This window comes from Panthera tigris, chromosome E2 (genome assembly GCF_018350195.1).
Source record: "Panthera tigris isolate Pti1 chromosome E2, P.tigris_Pti1_mat1.1, whole genome shotgun sequence".
Classification (NCBI taxonomy): Eukaryota; Metazoa; Chordata; class Mammalia; order Carnivora; family Felidae; genus Panthera; species Panthera tigris.
The window spans coordinates 6682829-6703843 of record NC_056674.1 but is presented as its reverse complement, the minus strand read 5'-3'; the positions used below and the strand labels follow the sequence as shown (position 1 = coordinate 6703843).

The 21015-nt window shown below is 43.4% G+C and overlaps 1 protein-coding gene across 4 annotated transcripts; it reads left to right on the top strand.

Annotated features, from left to right (window-relative positions):
* Window positions 1–2624: 2624 nt before the first annotated feature.
* On the top strand, window positions 2625–20566 carry ZNF350 (zinc finger protein 350). Of its 4 annotated transcripts, none has more exons than XM_042970235.1 (5): window positions 2625–2671; window positions 12333–12490; window positions 12871–12997; window positions 14295–14390; window positions 18185–20566. In XM_042970235.1, exons 2-5 carry the CDS (start codon window positions 12476–12478, stop codon window positions 19543–19545), a joined length of 1599 nt encoding a protein of 532 aa, XP_042826169.1. In that variant the 5' UTR covers window positions 2625–2671; window positions 12333–12475; the 3' UTR covers window positions 19546–20566. The 4 variants fall into 4 exon arrangements, with proteins under 4 accessions (XP_042826169.1, XP_015395057.2, XP_007074293.2 ...); XM_015539571.2 differs by lacking the exon at window positions 2625–2671 and adding an exon at window positions 5979–6106; XM_007074231.3 differs by lacking the exon at window positions 2625–2671 and adding an exon at window positions 5979–6241.
* The last annotated feature ends 449 nt before the right edge of the window (window positions 20567–21015 follow it).

Here is a 21015-nt window from a genome sequence, read left to right as displayed (position 1 = left end):
TCTTTGTTCCAAGTTTAATTGTTATTACCAAATACTTGAAGTACTTCAGAATGAAACGATATATTCATATGTGTAACTCAATATATTTGGATGTGTTTAACCAAGTTTATAAGCAGCATCAAGTGGTTTATAAAATTAATGTAAATGTAACGTTTATATAACTTCTATTTTTTTTTAAGTTTATTTATTTTGAAATAGAGACCGAGATGGGAGAGGGCAGAGAGAGAGGGAGAGGGAGAGGGAGAGGGAGAGAGAGAGAGAGAGAGAGAGAGAGAGAGAGAATCCCAAGTAGGCTCTGTACCATCAGTGCAGAGCCCAGTGCGGGGTTTGAGCTCACGAACCGTGAGGTCATGACCATCAGATGCTTAACCGACTGAGCTACCTCCGCGTCGTATGTGACTTTTAATTTTGAAATAAGTTTAGAATCACAAAAACGAGTATTTCTGAGATTTCCTAAATGCCCTTCAGCCAGCTGTTTCCAAAGGTAAAACCTTACATAACCGTGGTCCAATATCAAATAGAGGAAAGTGAAATTATTATACTACTTTTAACCACAGGATTTACTTGGATCTCACCAGTTTTCACATGCACTCATTTTTGTTTTTTATATATAGTTTTAAGAAACTTTATCACATATGTAGGTTTCTGTAACCAACACCACAGTAAAAATTCAGAATGTGTTGTCGACACAAACTCCCCATGCCACCCCTTCATAGTGACACTTTTCCCTGGCATCAGAGATTCTATAAATTTGTCATTTATAGAACATTAATTAGAAAAGTAGAGTCATTTAGCACTTACTCTTTGAAGTTGGCTATTTGACCTTATGAGATAATAGGAAATATATAAGTCTCTGCCCCTTGTGGCCAGCTGCCCCTGGTTGCCTGCAAACGCTCCTGAAACCCTTGTAAATTCCTAAGTGATGAGTGCATTCGGAGCAATTTTTATTCTAATGAGGTGACTCTGGGTGGGCTCCTGCAAGGCTTCTGGATGAGGACTGGATGAGGACCAAGCCATAATTAAAAAGTTTGCAACATTCTGCCCAACACCCATCCTCCAGGGAGGGGAGAGGGAAATTGAGTCAGTAATTGGTCGGTCCTGAAGAAGCCTCCATAAGATCCCCAACGATGGGTGAGCTTCCAGGTAGGTGAACACAGCCAGGTTGGGGGAGGGCAACATAACACAACTCCACCAGGACAGAAGCTCGTGCTTGGGACCCTTCCAGGTCTCATTCCATGTGTCTCTTCATCTGGCCGTTCACCTATATGCTTTAACCTAGCTTTTAATATAATTTTTTTAAATTTTTTTAACGTTTATTTATTTTTGAGACAGAGAGAGACAGAGCATGAACAGGGGAGGGGCAGAGAGAGAGGGAGACACAGAATCGGAAACAGGCTCCAGGCTCAGCTGTCAGCACAGAGCCCGACGCGGGGCTCGAACTCACGGACGGTGAGGTCGTGACCTGAGCCGAAGTCGGACGCTTAACCGACCAAGCCGCCCAGGCGCCCCTAACCTAGCTTTTAATTGGTGTCCGTGTTTCTCCGAGTTCTGTGAGCTGCTCTAGCAAATCAATGGAACTGGAGGAAGGAGTTGTGGGGAACTCCCACTTGTAAGCAAGTCCGAAGTTGTAGGTAACCTGGGGACCTACTACTGGTCCCTGGGTATGAAATGAGGAGGGGGGTTCATTCGTGGGGCCCAGCCCTTCACCTGTGGGACCTGACACTCCAGGTAGCTCGTGTCGGGATGGAGTTACACTGCAGGGCCCAGCTGGTGTCCTGGAGAATTGCGGGGGTGTGCGGAAATCCCCACACGCATTTGGTGACCGGAAGTGCCCCAACGGTCGTGTGGCAGCCAGTGTGAGTAAAGGAGAAGCACGGGAGGAGGCCGACACTGTAGGTTTGTCCAATACGGACCTCAGGAAAAGTCAACCCAAGATCCAGCCAGAAGCTCTGTGGGGTCTTCCCTGCACTTGGACGCCGGACTTCACGCAAACTGGCTGCACCCCAGGTGCTCCTGCCTAAGTGCTCAGCTTGCCCTTTTCCCCAAACTGATGATCAGAATGCGCCCCCGCGTCACATGGGCTTCGGGTGGGTTCCCGCCTCTGAAGAGGCCTGTGACCGTCCCTTTCGAGGAGGGGAAGGCCCCGGGTGCCCTCATGACGGTTCCGATTCTTCCCGCCGGACAGAGGGCCGGCAGCAAAACGACTGCTCCGGTCAGAAGCGCTAGGAGAGCTCAGGGAGGAAGCGAGGTCACCTCCCACCCGAGTGCCCTCGGGCCCGGAGCGAGCGAGCCGAGACGCACTTCCGGAAGCCCCGAGCCCGCCGCACACGCCCCTCGCCGCCCAGACCCCAGCCGCTGGCCAGCAGGGCGCCGAGAGCACCGCAGTCCCACGAGGTCCGGGGAGTCCTCGGAGGCTCGGGGTTCGGGGCGCCTGACCGGGTGTGGGTCCCGAGCGAGGGGCCCGGCCCGGGAGGCGGGAATGCGCCCGGGGACGTCCTCAGTCCCCGAGGAAGGCGGGCGCGCGCTCAGGCGAGGTCTTTGGGGCCCGACGGCCGAGGGCGGCGGGTCGGGAGCGGGGGCTCGTGTGTTAACTTCGCGGGGCGAGCTGCGGACCCACGAACACCGCGCCTCGGCGACCTCAGCGATTTCACCTGGGGCTCCGAAGGGGCAGGTGCGTCCAGCGCGAGGAGAGCTCCTGCGGTAACCTTGACATCGAATCTGAGGTCAATGTTGTTTGGGGGAGTGCAGGATTTGAGAGCCTAGGAGTTAGAAGTTTTGAGACTCATACCCCCAGGCCAGTGTGTGTGTGTGTGTGTGTGTGTGTGTGTGTGTGTGTGTGATTTAATGTTCATTTTTGAGAGAGAGAGAGTACAAGTGGGAGAGAGGCAGAGAAAGGGGGAGACAGAGGATCCCAAGCGGGCTCTGTGCTGATAGCAGCGAGCTGATGCTAGGCTCGAACACTGGAACCGTGAGGTCATGACCTGAGCGATGCTCAACGGACTGAGCCACCCAGGTGCCCCATGAGGCTCAACCTTCTGGATGGGGGAAGTATTTCCTTTCAGTCTTTTGAGTCCCTTCTCAAGATTCCTAACAAAAATTGGAATCAAAATTTGTCTCCTGCATCCCCTCTCCTCACTGTCCCTGCAAAAATCAGAGTAGTTCGCCATGATCAAGTGCTGCGTCCCTGAATAAAGATAGGCTTTTTATCTTTTTTTTTTTTTTAAAGTCGGCTTCACACTTAAAAGCAGACTTGAACTCATCACCCTGAGATCAAGACCTGACCTGAGATGCTTAACCCACTGAGCTACCCAGGTGCCCCAGGATTTTTATTTTATGGCAAAAGTCTCCTCAGGTATTTCCTTCCAGGTTTGACACAAGCAACCATTTTCGTAAATTCTCCTTCTCCATGAGAGCCATTTCATTAAATTAAAAAAAATTTTTTTTAATGTTTATTTATTTTTGACACAGAGAGAGACAGAGACAGAGCACGAGTGGGGGATGGGCAGAGAGAGAGGGAGACACAGAATTTGAAGCAGGCTCCAGGCTCTTATGTCACTTATCACCACTATCCAATTTTTTTGAATTTTCATGACCCCCCAAAGTAACTGGATGGTTGTTTTGGTATTGTTGAGTTTTGGCAATTCTTAACATATTCTGAATATAAGTCCTTTATCAGATGTACAATGTGGAGATATTTTCTCCCAATCCCTGGCTCCACTCTTCTTAAATGTCGTGCTTAGAAAGTACAAATGTTTAAAAGAAAAAAAAAGTACAAATGTTTTTAATTTTAACCAAGTCCAATTTATCACCTTTTATGGCTCATCCATTACTGTCTTGTCTCACGAACTCTCTGGCTAATTTATTTGGTTTATGAACATTACCTCCCATTTACCTCTCTCCCTTATATTTAGGTCTGGGATCTATCTTGAGTGAATTTTTGTATATATTTAGAGTTAAAGGTCTTAATTTATTTTTCTGCAAACAGAAATACAATTATCCCAGCATCCTTTGTTGAAAAGACTAATCCCATTCCATCATCTTGGTACCTTGGGAAAAAAGCTATTGACCTTAATATTTTTGGACTCTCAATTCTGGCTGTAACTTTCTCATTGACTCCAGACCCTTGGTGGCCTCACTTTAGTGGCCTTTTCCTGAGGCCCCGATCTCAGTCCCAGTTTAGGTTCCTCCCAGCTGCTCTTTCCTCTAGCTGGTGTTGGCCAGCCCCATGCTGACGAGGGACAGAAGCAGAAGAATGTTCACTTTAGTCTGGAAGGCTGACCAATAGCCAGCATAGTTCTAATAAGGATCAAATATGTACTGGTTCCTACATTCTTCTTCTTTTTTATTTTATTTTTTAAAAATCTTTATTTATTTTTGAGAGAGAGACAGAGTGTGAGCAGGGGAGGAGCAGAGAGAGAGGGAGACACAGACTCAGAAGCGGGCTCCGGGCCCTGAGCCGTCAGCACAGAGCCCAAGGCAGGGCTTGAACTCACAAGCTGTGAGATCATGACCTGAGCTGAAGTCGGATGCTCAACCGACTGAGCCACCCAGGCGCCCCTACTTCTTCTTTTTCAAAGTTTATTTATCTTTCGAGAGACAGAAACAGTGCCAGTAGGAGAGGGGCAGAGAGAGAGAATCCCAAGCAGGTTCCTCATTGTCAGCACAGAGCCTGACACCGGGCTCAATCTCTTGAAACCTTGAGATCATGACCTGAGCTGAAACCAGGAGTCTGACACTTACCCAAACTGAGCCACCCAGGCACCCCTAGGTTGCTACATTCTTAAAGGGTCTGATGACTGCCTGTAAATCTCACGGATAGTTACTATCAAACTGAATGATAAGCACCAGAGATATCTTGGGTAAGTAGTTTTATGAGTCGAAATTCTAAGAGAACATTGATGATCCAATACTCCCTGCGTGTCCCCTTGCCGTTGAGTAGTAAGCATAAGCATATAACCACCAGATTCATACAGCAAAAGTGCAGCTTTTTCTGCCCACAGGTCCTGTCCCGGTGCTGCTTAAATTAACTTAGTAAGTTGCACCACAAAAGTCTCAAGAATTCTTTCTTCACCATTTAGCTCAACAATCTCACAACAATATTGTACCAGTTGCTCAAAATCTTTTTCTGTTCTTAAAAACCTCCTCCTGCAAGCAATTTTTCACCAGAAGCTTTCCGTGGGTGCCTGTTACCAGATGTATTTTCCTCTTTCCAGAAGTTTGTTCTCTGCTGCACCATCCACACTTGAACTTTTACTGTTCGGAAACTTTTTTTTTTTTCTTCCAGAGAGAGAATCCCGGAGGCACAGAGACAGGGAGAGAGAAAGTGAGAGAGAAGCGGGGCTCCAGCTCATCTAATGGGGGCTGGAGCAAACGAACGGTGAGATCATGACCTGAGCCCAAGTCCGATGCTGAAGGACTGAGCCACCCAGGTACCCGGAAACCTTTTTTAAAAAATAAGGCGTGGAGGGGCGCCTGGGTGGCTCAGTCAGTTAAGCATTGGACTTTGGCTCAGGTCATGATCTGTCCTTCCTGAGTTCCAGCCCCAGGTCAGGCTCTGCACTGACAGCTCAGAGTCTGGAGCCTGCTACGGATTCTGTGTCTCCCTCTCTGCCCCTCCCTCGCTTGTGCTCTGTATCTCAAAAATAAATAAAATAAAATAAAATACAGAATGTATACTATACACTCGGGCCTTGTCGCTTCCTGCATAGCTCGAGAATGCAATTTAACTCACACCAAGTTTGCCTCCAAGAAATTGAGTCTGAAAATCTACCCGTCTCCCGCAAGACCCGACTTTAAGTAAATGAGATAATTTCGGCGGCTTCTGACTTCCGGGCTATCACCGGCTCGCAGCCGCAAACCGGCCGCCTCGCCTCGTGTACGTCACTTGTCCCACACTCGTTCCAGCATGGCCGCCCCCAAAGCCACAGCCAGCGGGCGCGGACATACTGCTCCCGGAAATACCGGCCAACTGTTCGCCTTTCTTCGAAGTCTTAGGGTCCTCCTCGGCCGCCATAGGCTGTCGAAAACTTGGAGCGACGGTTTCGGGAATAGCAGCAGTTCGCGGAAGTGTTACCTTTAGGTCTCCTTGTTTCCTGGAGAAAACCAGGTCGGTGTGTGCTTTTGTCCCTTGAAGGTTTTCGGTTTGTCCCATAGGAGGTTTGTTTCTCATGGGATGACGTGGTGTCCACATCGTGGAAGTGGAGTAGGGTGGACCTGTGGAATTACTGGCTCAAAAGTGGAGGTATTTGAGGGGAACCACGTGGGAGTCTGTGACGCCTGTGTCTGTGGTTGGGGTACTTTTGGGGCCATTAAGACCGTTAAGGGTCTGTAGAGATCACGACCGTGTCCGCGCTGTAGAGCGTATGGAGTCCTGCAGCAGGCGGGGCCGATCATTTACGGTGATCGAAGTGTCTGGTTCCGGGGTGGTATTTAATTTGGGGCTCAGTGATGTTGGGGCTCCGGTGGGTGCTCATGACATCGGGGTGTCTCGCCCGGTTTTCGGATTAATAAGGGCGTGTGAGATCGGTGTCTGGTACAGAGACATTTGTCAGGGCTGCAGCTTGGGACGCCAAGGACCGGGGGCTGGAGTTTGGGTTGAAGTTCTTAGTTGGGCTGCTGGGACAGAAGACGGCAGAGCGCAGGAGGGTAGTTCCAAACCCTCTGTGGTTTGGTTTGTTTTGTTTTGTTGTAAAGCCTTTTGTCCAGGGGTTGACTTATTGCAGACCGAGGGGCTAAATCGCCACCGCCGTCTGTTAGTCGTCGTCTATGGCTGTTTTCCCGGGACAGAGGAAGAATGGAGTCCTTGCGACAGAGATCTTAAGTTGAAAATGTGTAGTATCTATCCGTTTGCAGAAAAATGTTTGCCAGCGCCCGCACTCACCTCTTAATACACAGCAGCGGGGAACAGTGTTGCTTACTTGCCTGCCCTACGTTCACACTTTGTTCTTTGCCAACAGAATGCCCGTTTTGCTTAGGATCCACCCCTCTTGCAGGGTGATCCGCATGTCGGTTTATTAGTAAGTACCGGTTGGTGTTAGTCAGCCGTGGTGGTCCCAGTTCCGATTGCTAATGACTGAATTTCTGTGAAATGAGCTTCGTATGTGGTGCGGTTGCAGCCAGCTATCTGTGAAAATCTGCTTACTGGTTTCTGGGGGAGCATTTTCTCTTTTATGTTAGTAATTCTTTGAATCTCTTTTTCTGTGTCCATGATGATGTTGTCTGAGTATAATCTTAATTTTCATTCCGGTTTCCAATGTTTATAATTTATTATAATTCATATTATTTTGAGCAAGACCTCAAAAATAAAGGAAATATAAATGAAAATGCAATTTATTTATTTAAAAATGTTTAAAAATGTTTATTTTTGAGAGAGACAGAGACAGAGAGCAGGGAAGGGACAGAGAGAGAGGGAGACACAGGATCCAAAGCAGGCTCTGGGTTCTGAGCTGTCAGCACAGAGCCCTCCGCAGGACTCCCCAGTTTGAACTCACTAGCCGGGAGATCATGAGGTGATCCGAGGTCGGTCGCTTAATTGACTGAGCCACCCAGGCACCCCAGGTCCATTTTTGTTGTATACGTTTCAAGGCTATGTTGTTACGTGCATAGAAATTCAAATTTTTATAATGTGGTGGATTGGACCTCTTAACCAGTGAGTGTTGTTTCTCTTTTTCTTTAGTAATTTTTGGGCTTTCTGGTCCATTTTGTCTGAGAATATAGTTAAACCAGATTATGCTTACTCTTTTCGTGGTATACTTTTTTCCTAATCTTTTATTCTGGAGCTTTCCATGTCATTGTTTCAGACATGTAACCTATACTAGCATGTTATTAGGTTTTAAATTTTAATCCAGTGGGACAATTTTGAGGCATTTGTGTTTAATGTAATTAACTGGAATCCTGGTTATCCTTAATATAATTCTTAGTATGTTTGGTTTAAAAACAGTCATCCAAGTGCATTGTAGTTTACCCCCACTTATTCTCAGTTTCTTACTCTTTTTTGCCTTGTTTTGGATGAGTTTCATGCCATTATATTTTCCCATTCTGTCAGCATGAAAATTATGAACATCAAGACAATTACTGGTTTTTGTCAGGACACTGGACATTATCTGTATGGCATGGAACCTTCCTTTGTCAAATTCTCATGTTAATTAGTTCTTTTACACTCTTCTCCAGCGATGCAGGAATCTTAGAACACTTCGACTTCATTTACCACTTTTCAACTTATTTTTATTTTTAATTTTTAATTTTTTTAGAGAGAATGAACTGGGAAGGGCCAGAGGAAGAGGGAACGAGAGAATCCCAAGCAGGCTCCACACCCAGCCCAGACCCCAAGTCTGAGCCACTCAAGTGCCCCACCACTTTCCAATTTATTTACAATGTTCTGTACTTTTGTTTCTTATGTATTTAAAACCTCCTAAGATATTACCATTATTGCTTATAAAACCATGCTTCTGATTTTCCCAGTACTTTGGTTTTTAAACTGAAGTGCCTGTACTCACAGGCTGTACAAAAAGCTCTGAAGATATACTTGAGCACATGTGGTTTAAAGGAAAACAGTGCCCTGATCCTCTTCTGTGTGGTCTGTTGTGTGCAAGTGATCTGCCTGATTCCCCTTCTCCTGAGGCATGTGTTGGGTGGATCTCATTTTCCTCGTCTCATGTCAGACTCCCCCGCTTACACATTACACGATGAAGGAAAACCTTTGCCACATTCAGAACCTCAGGCTTTACTGAAGAATAAATCTTCTGGGGTATTAAATAAAGGGACACTGAGTAGAGGTGCCTGGGTGGCTCAGTTGATTAAGCGTCCAACTCTTGATCTCGGTTCAGGTCATGATCTCATGGTTTGTGAGTTCTAGCCCTGCATTGGGCTTCTGTGCTGTGTGGAGCATGCTTGGGATTCTATCTCTCCCTCTCTCTGCCTCTCCCATGCTTGTGCTTTCCTTCTTTCTCAAAGTAAATGAACTTAAAAAAAAAAAAAAAAAAAAGGGACACTTAGCAATAATACAGGTATTTGTTAAGGTGAGTGCCCAGGAGTAGTGACAGCATCTGGGCCCAGAGGAAGTGCACCACTCAGACTACGTCATCTCCTCAACCCACAAGTCCTGATGCCCCAGGAGTAAAAGGATCATGTGAAGGAGAAAGAAGTTACGGATATGGTGTCAGTTTTTATGGGATACACCTGACTGAAGATTGAGATTTTTTTTTTTTTTTTAATTTATTTTCAAGATAGTTAACATACAGTGTAGTCTTGGATTCAGGAGTAGAATTTAGTGATTCATCTCTTACATATAACACCCAGTGCTCATCCTGAAAAGTGCCCTCTTAATGCCCATCACCCATTTACCCCATCCCCTCACCTACCTCCTCTCCAGCAATCCTCATTTTGTTCTCTGTATTTAGAGTCTCTCTCTCTCTCTTTTTTTTTTCTAAATCACACTTCTCTTTAATAATGCTTCAAAGTAGAATTTTGGCTTCTTTTCTTTCTTTTCTCTTCCCTTCCGTCCCATCCCCTCCCCTCCCCTTCCTTCCCATCCCTTCCCATCTCCTCCCCTCCCCTTCCCTTCTTTCCACCCAAGTTAATTAGCATATAGTGCATTAATGATTTCAGGAGTAGAATCCTGTGATTCATCCCCTACATATAACACCCAGTGCTCATCCCAACAAGTGTCTTCTTTAATGCCCCTTTGCCCATTTAGCCCATCCCCCACCACAACCCCTCCGGCAATCCTCAGTTTGTTCTCTATATTTAGGAGTCTCATATGTTTTGTCCCTTTCCCTGTTTTTTTTAGCTTTAATTTTTTTCACCCCCTCCCTATTTTTATATTATTTTTGCTTCCCTTCCCTTATGTTCATCTGTTTTATACCTTAAAGTCCACATATGAGTGAAGTCATATGATATGTCTTTCTCTGACTGACTTACATTGCTTAGCATAATACACTCTAGTTCCATCCACATTGTTGCAAATGGCAAGATTTCATTCTTTTTGATTGTCGATTAATACTCCATTGTGTATGTGTGTGTGTATATATATATATATCACATATATATATATATATATCACATATATACATATATATACATATATACATATATATATACATATATACATATATATATACATATATACATATATATATACATATATATATATATATATATATCACATCTTAATCCATTCATCAGTTGATGGGACATTTGGGGTCTTTCCATATTGGGCTATTGTCGATAGCACGGCTATAAACATTGGGGTGCATGTGGGGGCTATAAACATTGGGGTGCATGTGACCCTATGAATCAGTAATCCTGTATCCTTTTTATAATTACCTAATAGTGCAATTGCTGGGTTGTAGGGTAGTTCTATTTTCAATTTTTGGAGGAATTTCTATACTGTTTTCCAGAGTGGCTGCACAAGTTTGCATTACCACCTAGCATTGCAAGAAGGTTCCTCTTTTTCCACAGCCTCACCAAGATCTGTGGTTGCCTGAGTTGTTAATTTTAGCAAGTCATACTGGTGTGAGGTGGTATCTCATTGTAGTTTTGATTTGTGTTTCCCTGATGATGAGTGATGAGCATTTTTTTATGTGTCTTTTTTGGAGAAGTGTCTATTCATGTCTTTTGCCCATTTCTTCACTGGATTATTTGTTTTTTGGGTGTTGAATTTGATAAGCTCTTTATAGATTTTGGATACCCTTTATCTGATATGTCATTTGCAAATATCTTCTCTCATTCCATTGGCTGCCTTTTAATTTTGCTGATTGTTTCCTTTTCCATGCAGAAGCTTTTTCATCTTGGTGAGATCCCAATGGTTTATTTTTGCTTTTGTTTCCCTTGCCTCCAGAGACATGTTGAGTAAGAAGTTGCTGTGGCCGAAGTCAAAGAGTTTTTGCCTGTTTTCTCCTCTAGAATTTTGATGGTTTCCCATCTTCTATTTAAGTCCTCTATCCATTTTGAGTTTATTTTTGTGTATGGTAAGAAAGTGGTCCAGGTTCATTCTTCTGCATGTTGCTGTCCATTTTTCCCAACACCATTTGCTGAAGAGACTATTCCATTGGATATTCTTTCCTACTTAGTCAAAGATTTGTTAGCCATACATTTGTGGGTCTATTTCTGGGTTCTCTATTCTATTCCATTGATCTAAGTGTCTGTTTTGTGCCAGTACCATACTGTTTTGATGATTACAGCTGTGTAATACAGGTTGAAATCCCTAATTGTGATGCCTCCAGCCTTGGTTTTCTTTTTTAGTATTGCTTTGGCTATTTGGGGTCATTTCTGGTTCCATACAAATTTTAGGATTGTTGGTTCTACCTCTGTGAAGAATACTGGTGTTATTTCGGTAGGGATTGCATTGAATATATAGATTGCTTTGAGTAGTATTGACATTTTAACAATATTTGTTCTTCCAATTCATGAACATGGAATGGTTTTGTGTGTGTGTGTGTGTGTGTCTTTTTCAATTTCTTTCATAAGCTTTCTATAGTTTTCAGTGTTTAGATTTTTCAACTCTTTGGTTAGGTTCATTCCTAGATATTTTATGGGTTTTGGTGCAATTGTAAGTGGGATCGATTCCTTGATTTCTCTTTCTGTTGCTTCATTATTGGTGTATAGAAATGCAACCGATTTCTGTGCATTGATTCTATATCCTACGACTTTCCTGAATTCATGGATCAGTTCTGGCAGTTTTTTGGTGGAATCTTTTGGGTTTTCCATATAGAGTATCATACTGTCTGCGAAGAGTGAGAGTTTGACTTCCTCCTTGCCTATTTGGGTGCCTTTTATTTCTTTGTGTTGTCTGGTTGCTGAGGTTAGGACTTCCAATACTACGTTGAACATGGTGAGAGTGGACATCCCTGTCATGTTCTGTTTAAGAGTCTCTTATGGTTTGCCCCTTCTCTTCTGTTTTTATCATGATTTTCCTTCCCTTCCCCCATGTTCATCTGTTGAGTTTCTCAGATTCCACATATGAGTGAAATCATGTGATACCTGTTTTTCTCTGATGACGTATTTCACTTAGCATAATACCCTCTAGTTCCATCCACGTTGTTGCAAATGGCAAGATTTAATTCTTTTTGATTGCCAAGTAATGTTCCATTGTATATATATATACCACATCTTCTTTATCCATTCGTTAGTGGGACATTTGGGCTCTTTCCATACTTTGGCTATTGTTGATAGCACTACTATGAACACTGGGGTGCATGTGCCCCCTCGAGCCAGCGTTTTTGTGTCCTTTGGGTAAATACCTAGTAGTAGGACAAGCCCCATTTTTAACAACATGTTCATGTTTTCATTCTGCTTTTTTTTTAAATCAAAATATATTTATTTATTTTTTTCAGGAATAAAATTTAGTGATTCGTCATTTACATATAACACCCAGTGCTCATCTAGGACTGAGATTTCTGAAGAGAAGTTAAGAGTAGATCCAGAAGACACAAAGCAGAGCTTCCCCATTGCCAGCCATTTTCAGAGAGCAGAAAAAATGATCCAGGCACAGGTGACTTTTGGTTTATTTTATTCTTTCCTTTGTTCCCTAATGGTGTTGTAGAGACCTATAAAAAAATCAGTTCCATTAATCTGAAAAGTATGCATACATATATCTTTTGTCTGTCATCTCCATATGGATGGTGTTTCTAGGTTAACAAGATTGAACTTCTACATGTTATAGGAACTTCTCATTGGAAGAATGGATGGATGACTGAGTGCACAATTACAGAATATTTAATTAGGTATTTGCTTCGTCCACATTGTACCAAAATAAAAGCACCACTACATGTCTAGATAAAACCTATAGAGTGGAAATAGGCAGAAAAATTTTAACATTTCTTCCATACCATCAAAAGGACATCACTTCATTAGAGAGCACTGTTATTACAGGAATCCCTGACGTTTGATGATGTGGCTGTGAACTTCACATGCGAGGAGTGGCAGCTCCTGGCCCCTGCTCAGAAGAACCTGTACCGGGATGTGATGTTGGAGAACTATAGGAACCTGGTGTCATTGGGTGAGGACAGCTCCCCTGTGTCACTCAGAGGGTCCCCATCAGTGGCCTTTCCTTTCTCGGCTTCTTAAAGCTCTGGAGTATGTATGCTGCTCTGAAATTAGATTCTCAGTCCCCTCCCTGGCTCCAGAGACATGGGTATGTTCTCCCGTCACCTAAGTGCACAACCTTTACTTTGTACAAATGTATGGTATTGTGATATATATATATTTATGTATATACATGTATGCTTTTGTATACATATATACATATGTACATGTATATTTTAACATATATACATACATATGGATATGTATGTATATGTACATATATGTATATCTTTTTGGCCTTCATCTCCAATTTTGGCACAGAGCTCCTGCAACAGTTGTGATTTCCTAGGTTATAAGAAGATAAATGTAAAATGGGTGTCTTTTGTTATTTATATAACAAGACCCTTTCAACCATATTTGGATTTATGTTGATGAGGTGATTTTGGAAAGCCACTATATGACCTAAGGATGGAGTCTGGTTGCCAGGGGAACCAACCACGATTAGAGGGTTGCAACTTTCAGTTCCACCTCACCTCTGGAGAGGAGAGAACAGCTGGAGTTTGAATCAGTCACCAAAGGCTAATGATTTAATTTACTTAATCATGCCTACTTAATGAAGCCTCCATAAAAACCCAGGTTTAGAGACCTCTTGAAATGGTGAACACACGGAGGTGCAGGGAATGTGGGATGCCGAGACACAGCCTGGAAGCTCCACACCCCTTCCCACATACCTTGTACTGTGTATCTCTTTCACTGGGCTATGTCTGAGTTATATCTGTTTATAATAAACCAGTAACGTAATAAGTAAATTGTTCTACTAAGTTCCGTGGGTTGCCCCAGCAAATTAATTGAACCTGAAAAAGGGGGTCATGGGAACCTCCAGTCCGTATTTAGTCTATCAGAAGCTCAAGAAACAACTTGGACTTGTGATTGGTGTCTGAAGTGGAGGAGGTGTGCAGTCTTGTGGTAGTGAACCCCTAACCTGTGGGATCGGAAGCCGTCACCAGGTGGAGATTGTCAGAACTGATCTAAGTTGTCGGACACCCAGTCGGTGTCCTTTGGTGTCACAGAATTCCTTGATGTGTGAAAACCCCATGGATCAGGTGTCAGAAGTCAAGTACTTAGTAGAGAATCAACGGGAGAGGAGACATGTAGGGCAGTATGTTTTTCCTTTGTAGTGTGAAAATTGTTTTGTTGTCAACTGTAACATTTCTGTGGTCTTCAGAGACCCCAAGCCCAATGCTTAGTCTTCTGTCATTTCCCATGAACAGGTTTTTACCCCAGGAAACCAGATGTGCTCACCAAGTTGGCTCAAGGAAAACCAACAGGGACAGTGGAAGATGACATCCCCTTTCGAACCTGTTCAGGTGAGTCAGAGAACCAGGAGGGGGCTAGGCTGTGGAAATCATATTCTAGTTGGCCAGATAAGAGTCACAGCTGTGAGAGGGTTTGAGGATAGGTAGGCAGTGCCTCCATGCATCTCTCTCCCAACGTGCGACCTCTTTTTTTTTGTAGGAGTTTAGAGAAAAATATACTCTTTGCCTATTCTGGGATCTATTCATTTTTATCTACATGTTAATATTTTGCTTATTTGCATAGTTTTCTTCTTCCTAAGATTCTCTGATCTTTCCCTTCCTCTTCATTCCCTTTGACCTCCCTTGCTATAAAATTCCATTGTCCAAAGGCCTCTCTCCAAAGAGAACACTTTGAATTCCTGTCTTCTGACTACTGCACCCCTCTGTCCCATTGGTAGTGTTGATTTTCCTTCCTAACCTCCACCCCAGCCAGGATGCTGGGTCCCCAAAGTCTTCACTGTGCCCTTGTCCTCACTCTGAAGTTCTCCCAAGGTTCTGTTTTCCATCTTCTCATCTGGTCTCCTAGCCCTTCACACTTTTCTGCATTCTAATAAGCTAAGTTTCTTCTGTTCACTTAAGAAAATTCCCAAACTGACATCTCCTCAATGTGATCCACCAGACTTTAGGTCTGTATAATTCACTCATCCCCGTGGCAACTCTCCTGAGTTCCCAATTACTGCAAGGAACTCACCTCCTCTCTCCTCCCAGAAAGCCCCTGTAAGTTTAGGTTCTTCTTTACTCCCGTGCATCTCACATCCTGGCCGTCCAGGCATGACCTCAGATATTCCCTACCTGCAGAGTGCTCTTCTTTAAAGGAGTCAGTTGTTCATGAATTTTAACTAAAAAGATTTTTTTTTTTTTTAATTTTTTTAATGTTTATTTATTTTTGAGACAGGGAGAGACAGCATGAATGGTGGAGGGTCAGAGAGAGAGGGAGACACAGAATCCGAAACAGGCTCCAGGCTCTGAGCTGTCAGCACAGAGCCCGACGCGGGGCTCGAACTCAGGGACCACGAGATCATGACCTGAGCCGAAGTGGGACGCTTAACCGACTGAGCCACCCAGGCGCCCCTAAAAAGATATTTTAACATCCTTCACTCTCTGCAGATGTTACCTCATGCCTACTTTAATTCCTTTGTGTATTTACTAATTTTGAACTTTCTTCTTGTTCATTATAGATGTGACACTGCTGTGTTCATTTCCCTAAAACTTGTATTTTTTCCATTGGATTTGATGACATTGAATCCCAGTTAACTACGTTACCTGTCATGTGACATGAAATTCCTCTTTCTGTGATATCTATGATGTATCATCTCACTTACACAAAGGCAGAGTTTCATCATCTCTCCTACACTCTCCCCACTGTGTTCCATACATGTGACTGCTTCCTTCATTCATTCCTTTAAAAATTAGTTTCTGGTAGCTTAGCAGTGTATACTTGAGGGTAAGAGCAGTAAGAAAAACACAAGAGCTTTCGTTCTAAGAGAAGGAATAAAGAAAATAATCAAAATAAATAAATATGTCTAGGGAAGTGAAAAGTACTGTGATAAAAATTTAGTCATCGGGGTGAAAAGTACTGTGATAAAAATTTAGTTATCAGGGCACCTGGGTGGCTCAGTTGGTTAAGCATCTGATTTTGGCTTAGGTCATGATGTCATGGTTTGTGAATTTGAGCCCCACATCAGGCTCCACTCCTGTCAGGGCAGAGCGTGCTTCAGATCCTCTGTTCCCCTCCCTCTTTGCCCCCCACCTCAAATATAAGTAAGTAAACATTTAAAAATATGTAAACATTTAAATAGAAAAACTTAGTCACCATAATGGGACAGTAGGGTCTTGGTCTCCTTTTTAGGAATGGAGCGCCCCTCTGATAAGGTGCCTTAGAGCCGAGAGGTGAGGGAAGTTAACAGGTTGCTGGGTTGGGAGTGTTCCAAGTAGAGACCATGGCAAGTTCATTTTTTTTTTAAGTTTATTTATTTATTTTGAGAGAGAGAGAGAGAGAGGTCAAGCTGGGGAGGGGCAGAGAGGGAGAGGGAAAGAGAATCCCAAGTAGGCTCCACGCTGTCAGCACAGAGCTCACAAATGGTGAGGTCATGACGTGAGCCAAAATCAAGAGTCAAATGCTTAACTGGCTGAGCCACCCAGGCGCCCGAGAGCATAGCAAGTGACATGTAATAATTATGTTTTCAAAGAATCCCTCTGCTGTGTATATAGTAGACAGTAGCAGGCAAGGGTGTAAGCAGGAAAGCCATATAGGAGGCTGCCGTACAACATGACAGGTTGGTTGTCCTCAGAATGGGTGGAAGGGACGTGTTGGTCATGATCTGGATACGGTCATTACAGAGGGCAGATGAGATCTGACATTTAAGTAAATATGGGCTATAAGAGGAAGGAATGAATGGAGGTTGAAGGTAAGACTCTGGGGGTGGAAATGGCTATAAGGAACGTTAAAACAGCATAATTGAAGAATGAGTGCTTGGTCTTGGCTGTGATTTGAGGAATAGGAAATCCTTAAGGTACATTTGAGCAAGTAGATGAGGGATGTGAGCAGCCCCCTGGGTAAGGAATGTTCCAAAGTAAACCTGGACAGTTCAAAGGCCCGAGGCAGGAGTGTGATCTGAAGAATTTAGGAAGAGTGGACAGAGCAAGACTGGAGAGAAGGTCACTGGGGTAGTGACAGGGGGTTGGGGTAGCAGGTCACATAAGGCCTTTTAAGGACATGTTAAGACCTTGATTTTATTCCTCATGAGATGAGAAAACGTTAGGGAGTTTCAAGTAGAGGAGGCTTGACATGATGTAATTTATGTTTGAAAGGATCACTTTGGCTATTGTACAGGAGACAGGACTCGGCAGGGGAGGAATAGGAAAGCCAAGTAGGAGGCTGCTGCTGTAAAATGAGAAAGAAATTGGCCTCCACGAGGGTGGAGGGCCTTGGTGTTGGTTCAGTTCTGGTTATGATTCTAAAGAGGGCAGGTGGGATTGATCAATGAGGTAGGTACTGTGTGTGAGCAAGACAGACAGATGACAGGAGGCGCTGAGGAGTTCTGTCCTGGTTAAAGGGAAGACTGGAGTTGTCATTCACTGTGATGGAGGTGCTGTGTGGCGGAGGAGATTTGGGATGGGAAATCAGGAGTTCCCTTTTGGAATTTGTAGGTTACATGTGCTTGGAACCCATTATTATTGCTCCCCAAGGCCAACCACGACAATGAATCCTATAGGGAGGCCCGTTTTCCAAGTGTAACCTGATTTCCTGCACCTCTCTCCATCTCCAATGTTCCTTCCCACCCGTTTCACAACCTGCAGCTGTTTTCCTTGTGTCCTTCTTTGCTCTTTAAGTGGTTTTACCGAATGGCAATGTAGGCTCCCTGAACATGATGACTCTGTGTGTGTGTGTCCCCAACATGAGCACATGCCCCGTGCACTGTAGTCATCAGTAAGGATTTGTGAAGTGAAGGAGTCTCTTACCAGTTTGGATGAGGCGACCCTCCAACCTGTGGTCTGCTGCTCACAGTAAATTGTGTGTATTTCAAAGTCTCTGCATGTTTTGTGAGGCCTCCTGTAGAAAGGAGGCAAATCTGTATTTATTCATTGCAAATGATCTAACCTTGTTTTTACGCTAACTACTTTTATCCTTTGGGTTATTTATATTATCGTTTTATCCGATGTGCGAGGAACATTAAAATGTATTTTTATTGATCCTAATTTCATAGGGTCATCACTAAATAGACACCTTACATCAAGAGAGTTTTTTGGTGATCTTTCTTCCAAATCAAGATGATGAATGAATTCATTGTTCTTTTCTTTCCTAGAAATCTGGAAACTTGATGACTATTTACCGGAGCACTTAAAAAATGAAATAATGGAGAATAGCCTAGAACAATGGCATAAACATAACGCATTTGAAAATACTGTTCATCAGAGCACAGCTCATTCCGTGTTAAGACAAAATCATGATATATGTGACTTACATGGAAAAACTATGAAACCAAAGTTAACTTTACGTAACCAGAACAGAAGCAATGAAATAAAGAACCCTGCAGATCCTAGTGGAGATGGAAAATCCTTTCTCCACACTAATAATGAACACTTTCATACTAAAATTAAATCCCCTGAAAGCAAGAAACTCATCATTACTAAGTCCCAATTCAGCAAGCCTCAGAAAACACAAAAAACAGAGAAGCCTCATGTATGCAGTGAATGTGGGAAAGCCTTCAAGAGGAAGTCCTGCCTCACTGATCATCAGATCATTCATACAGGAGAGAAACCCCACAGATGTTGTCTCTGTGGGAAAGCGTTCAACAGAAAGTTCATGCTCACTGAACACCAGAAAATGCATACAGGAGAAAAACCTTATGAATGCAATGAATGTGGCAAAGCCTTCCTCAAGAAATCACGGCTCAAAATACATCAGAGAACACATACTGGAGAGAAACCATACATTTGCAGTGAATGTGGAAAAGGCTTTATCCAGAAGGGAAATCTCATTGTACATCAGCGTATCCATACAGGAGAGAAACCTTATATATGCAATGAATGTGGGAAAGGCTTCATCCAGAAGACCTGTCTCATAGCACATCAAAGACATCACACCGGAAAGAGTCCCTTTGTGTGCAGTGAATGTGGAAAATCCTGTTCCCAGAAGTCAGGTCTCATTAAACACCAAAAAATTCACACGGGAGAGAAACCTTTTGAATGCAGTGAGTGTGGGAAAGCCTTTACCACAAAGGAAAAGCTCATTGTCCATCAGAGAACTCACACAGGTGAGAGACCCTACGTCTGCAATGAGTGTGGAAAGGCTTTTGCCTACATGTCTTGCCTTGTTAAACATAAGAGAATACACACAAGAGAGATCTGTGGAGATTCAGTCAAAGTGGAAAATCCTCCCTCAGAGAGTCACAGCTTATCACAGACTAGTGGTGCTGTGCAGGAGAAAGGCCTTGTTAATACAGTGACTATGCAAGTGCCTTCTGTGGCTTGTCACACGCCATTAAACATCAGTGGACTCTTAGCAAATAGCAATGTGGTCATAGTGGGACAGCCTGCAGCCAGATGTGCACCCTTAGGAGATAACAGAGGGTTTGCACAGGACAGAAACCTTATGAATACAGTGAATGTGTTCATGCCTTCTGTGGTCAATTATGTCTTATTTTATGTCACAGAAAACCAGTAGGAGGAAGCTTGGAGACATTCTACGTGGAGAAGGATTGAGCAAAAATTTCTAGATTGTATTATGGCTGAAAAGTATATACTGAGAGGAATTGTATAAAGGCTGAGGCTGGGAAAGCCTGATTTCCTCATCCTATTAAAAATATGCATTGATACAGAGGCATAATCTGATGTTAACCCAAACACATACACATCAGTTGCTCTATTGTATCTGTTAAAGGAATGGAGGAAGTCTGAGTTCAACTAAGTGGAGGAAATAAGTAGGTGAATTTTAAAAACATACAAGATAATTTGTATCTGGAATGCTGCTATGAATGAAAAATCAGGAAAGGGCTAATATTGGGTGGGTGGGATATGGGACATGTGTATATCAATTCAGTTTCCCCAGGCCAAGATGATTCATTGGAAACTGGGATGTCTGCTGTAAGCTCTTAAAGTTTATTTTATGCAGAGGCACTCATGAAACAGCAGCCTTAGACTGAGTCAGTTCATTAGTTTATGGAGTATTTGTCAAATACTCCTTTTGTACTGGGTCCTGTTCCAGAAGCTGAGGATACAGTAGTGACCAAAAGTAGAAAAAGCCCCTAGTTTCCTGGAGAGAGCACTGAGGTTGCTAGATTATCCTTAAGTGGTATGTTTACACACCAGCTAATCTAATAAGAGGATGTAAATATCCACACTAGGTGAAATAGTCTTGGTTGTTTGCTGTAAGAGGATACTGTAGCCTGGATGGCTTATAAAAAAAAAATTATTAAAATGCAAAGTTTCTACATAACGAATGTTTCAAAACTTTGTGAGAAGTCTTGAATAAAAAATGAAGAAAACATTATTTCTGTTGTGGAAGCTGCAAAGTCGAAGATGAAGGCACTGACAGATTTGCTGCTTAAAGGTCTGCTTCCTGGCTCACAGGAGGCAGTCATCTCACTGTCCTCACATAAGGGAAGGGGAAGGGCGTTCGTGGGAGGTCTTACAGGGGCACTGATCTGATTCATGAGTGTTACATCCTTATGACCTAATCACCTCAAGGGCCCACTTCTTTATTTTTTTTAATGTTTATTCATTTTTGAGAGAGAAAGAGTTATGAGCAGGGGAGGGGCAGAGAGAGAGGGTGTCACAGAACTTGAAGCAGGCTCCAGGCTCTAAACTGTCAGCACAGAGCCTGACACGGGGCCCAAACTCACGAACCGTGAGATCGTGACCTGAGTTGAAGTCGAACACTTAACCAACTGAGCCACCCAGGCATCCCATCAAGTGGCCACTTCTTAATACCATCATAGTTGGGATTAGGCTTCAATGTATGAATTTTGGCGGGGGGGCGGGGGGGGCGGACACAAGTAGTCCATAGAAGATAGAGAGTATGGTGGTCCCCTCTTATATGCTGAGGATACATTCTAAGACCCCCAGTGGATGCCTGAAGCTAGAATAATACTCAACCCTATACATAGTATGTTCTTTTTTTTTTTTTTTTTTAATT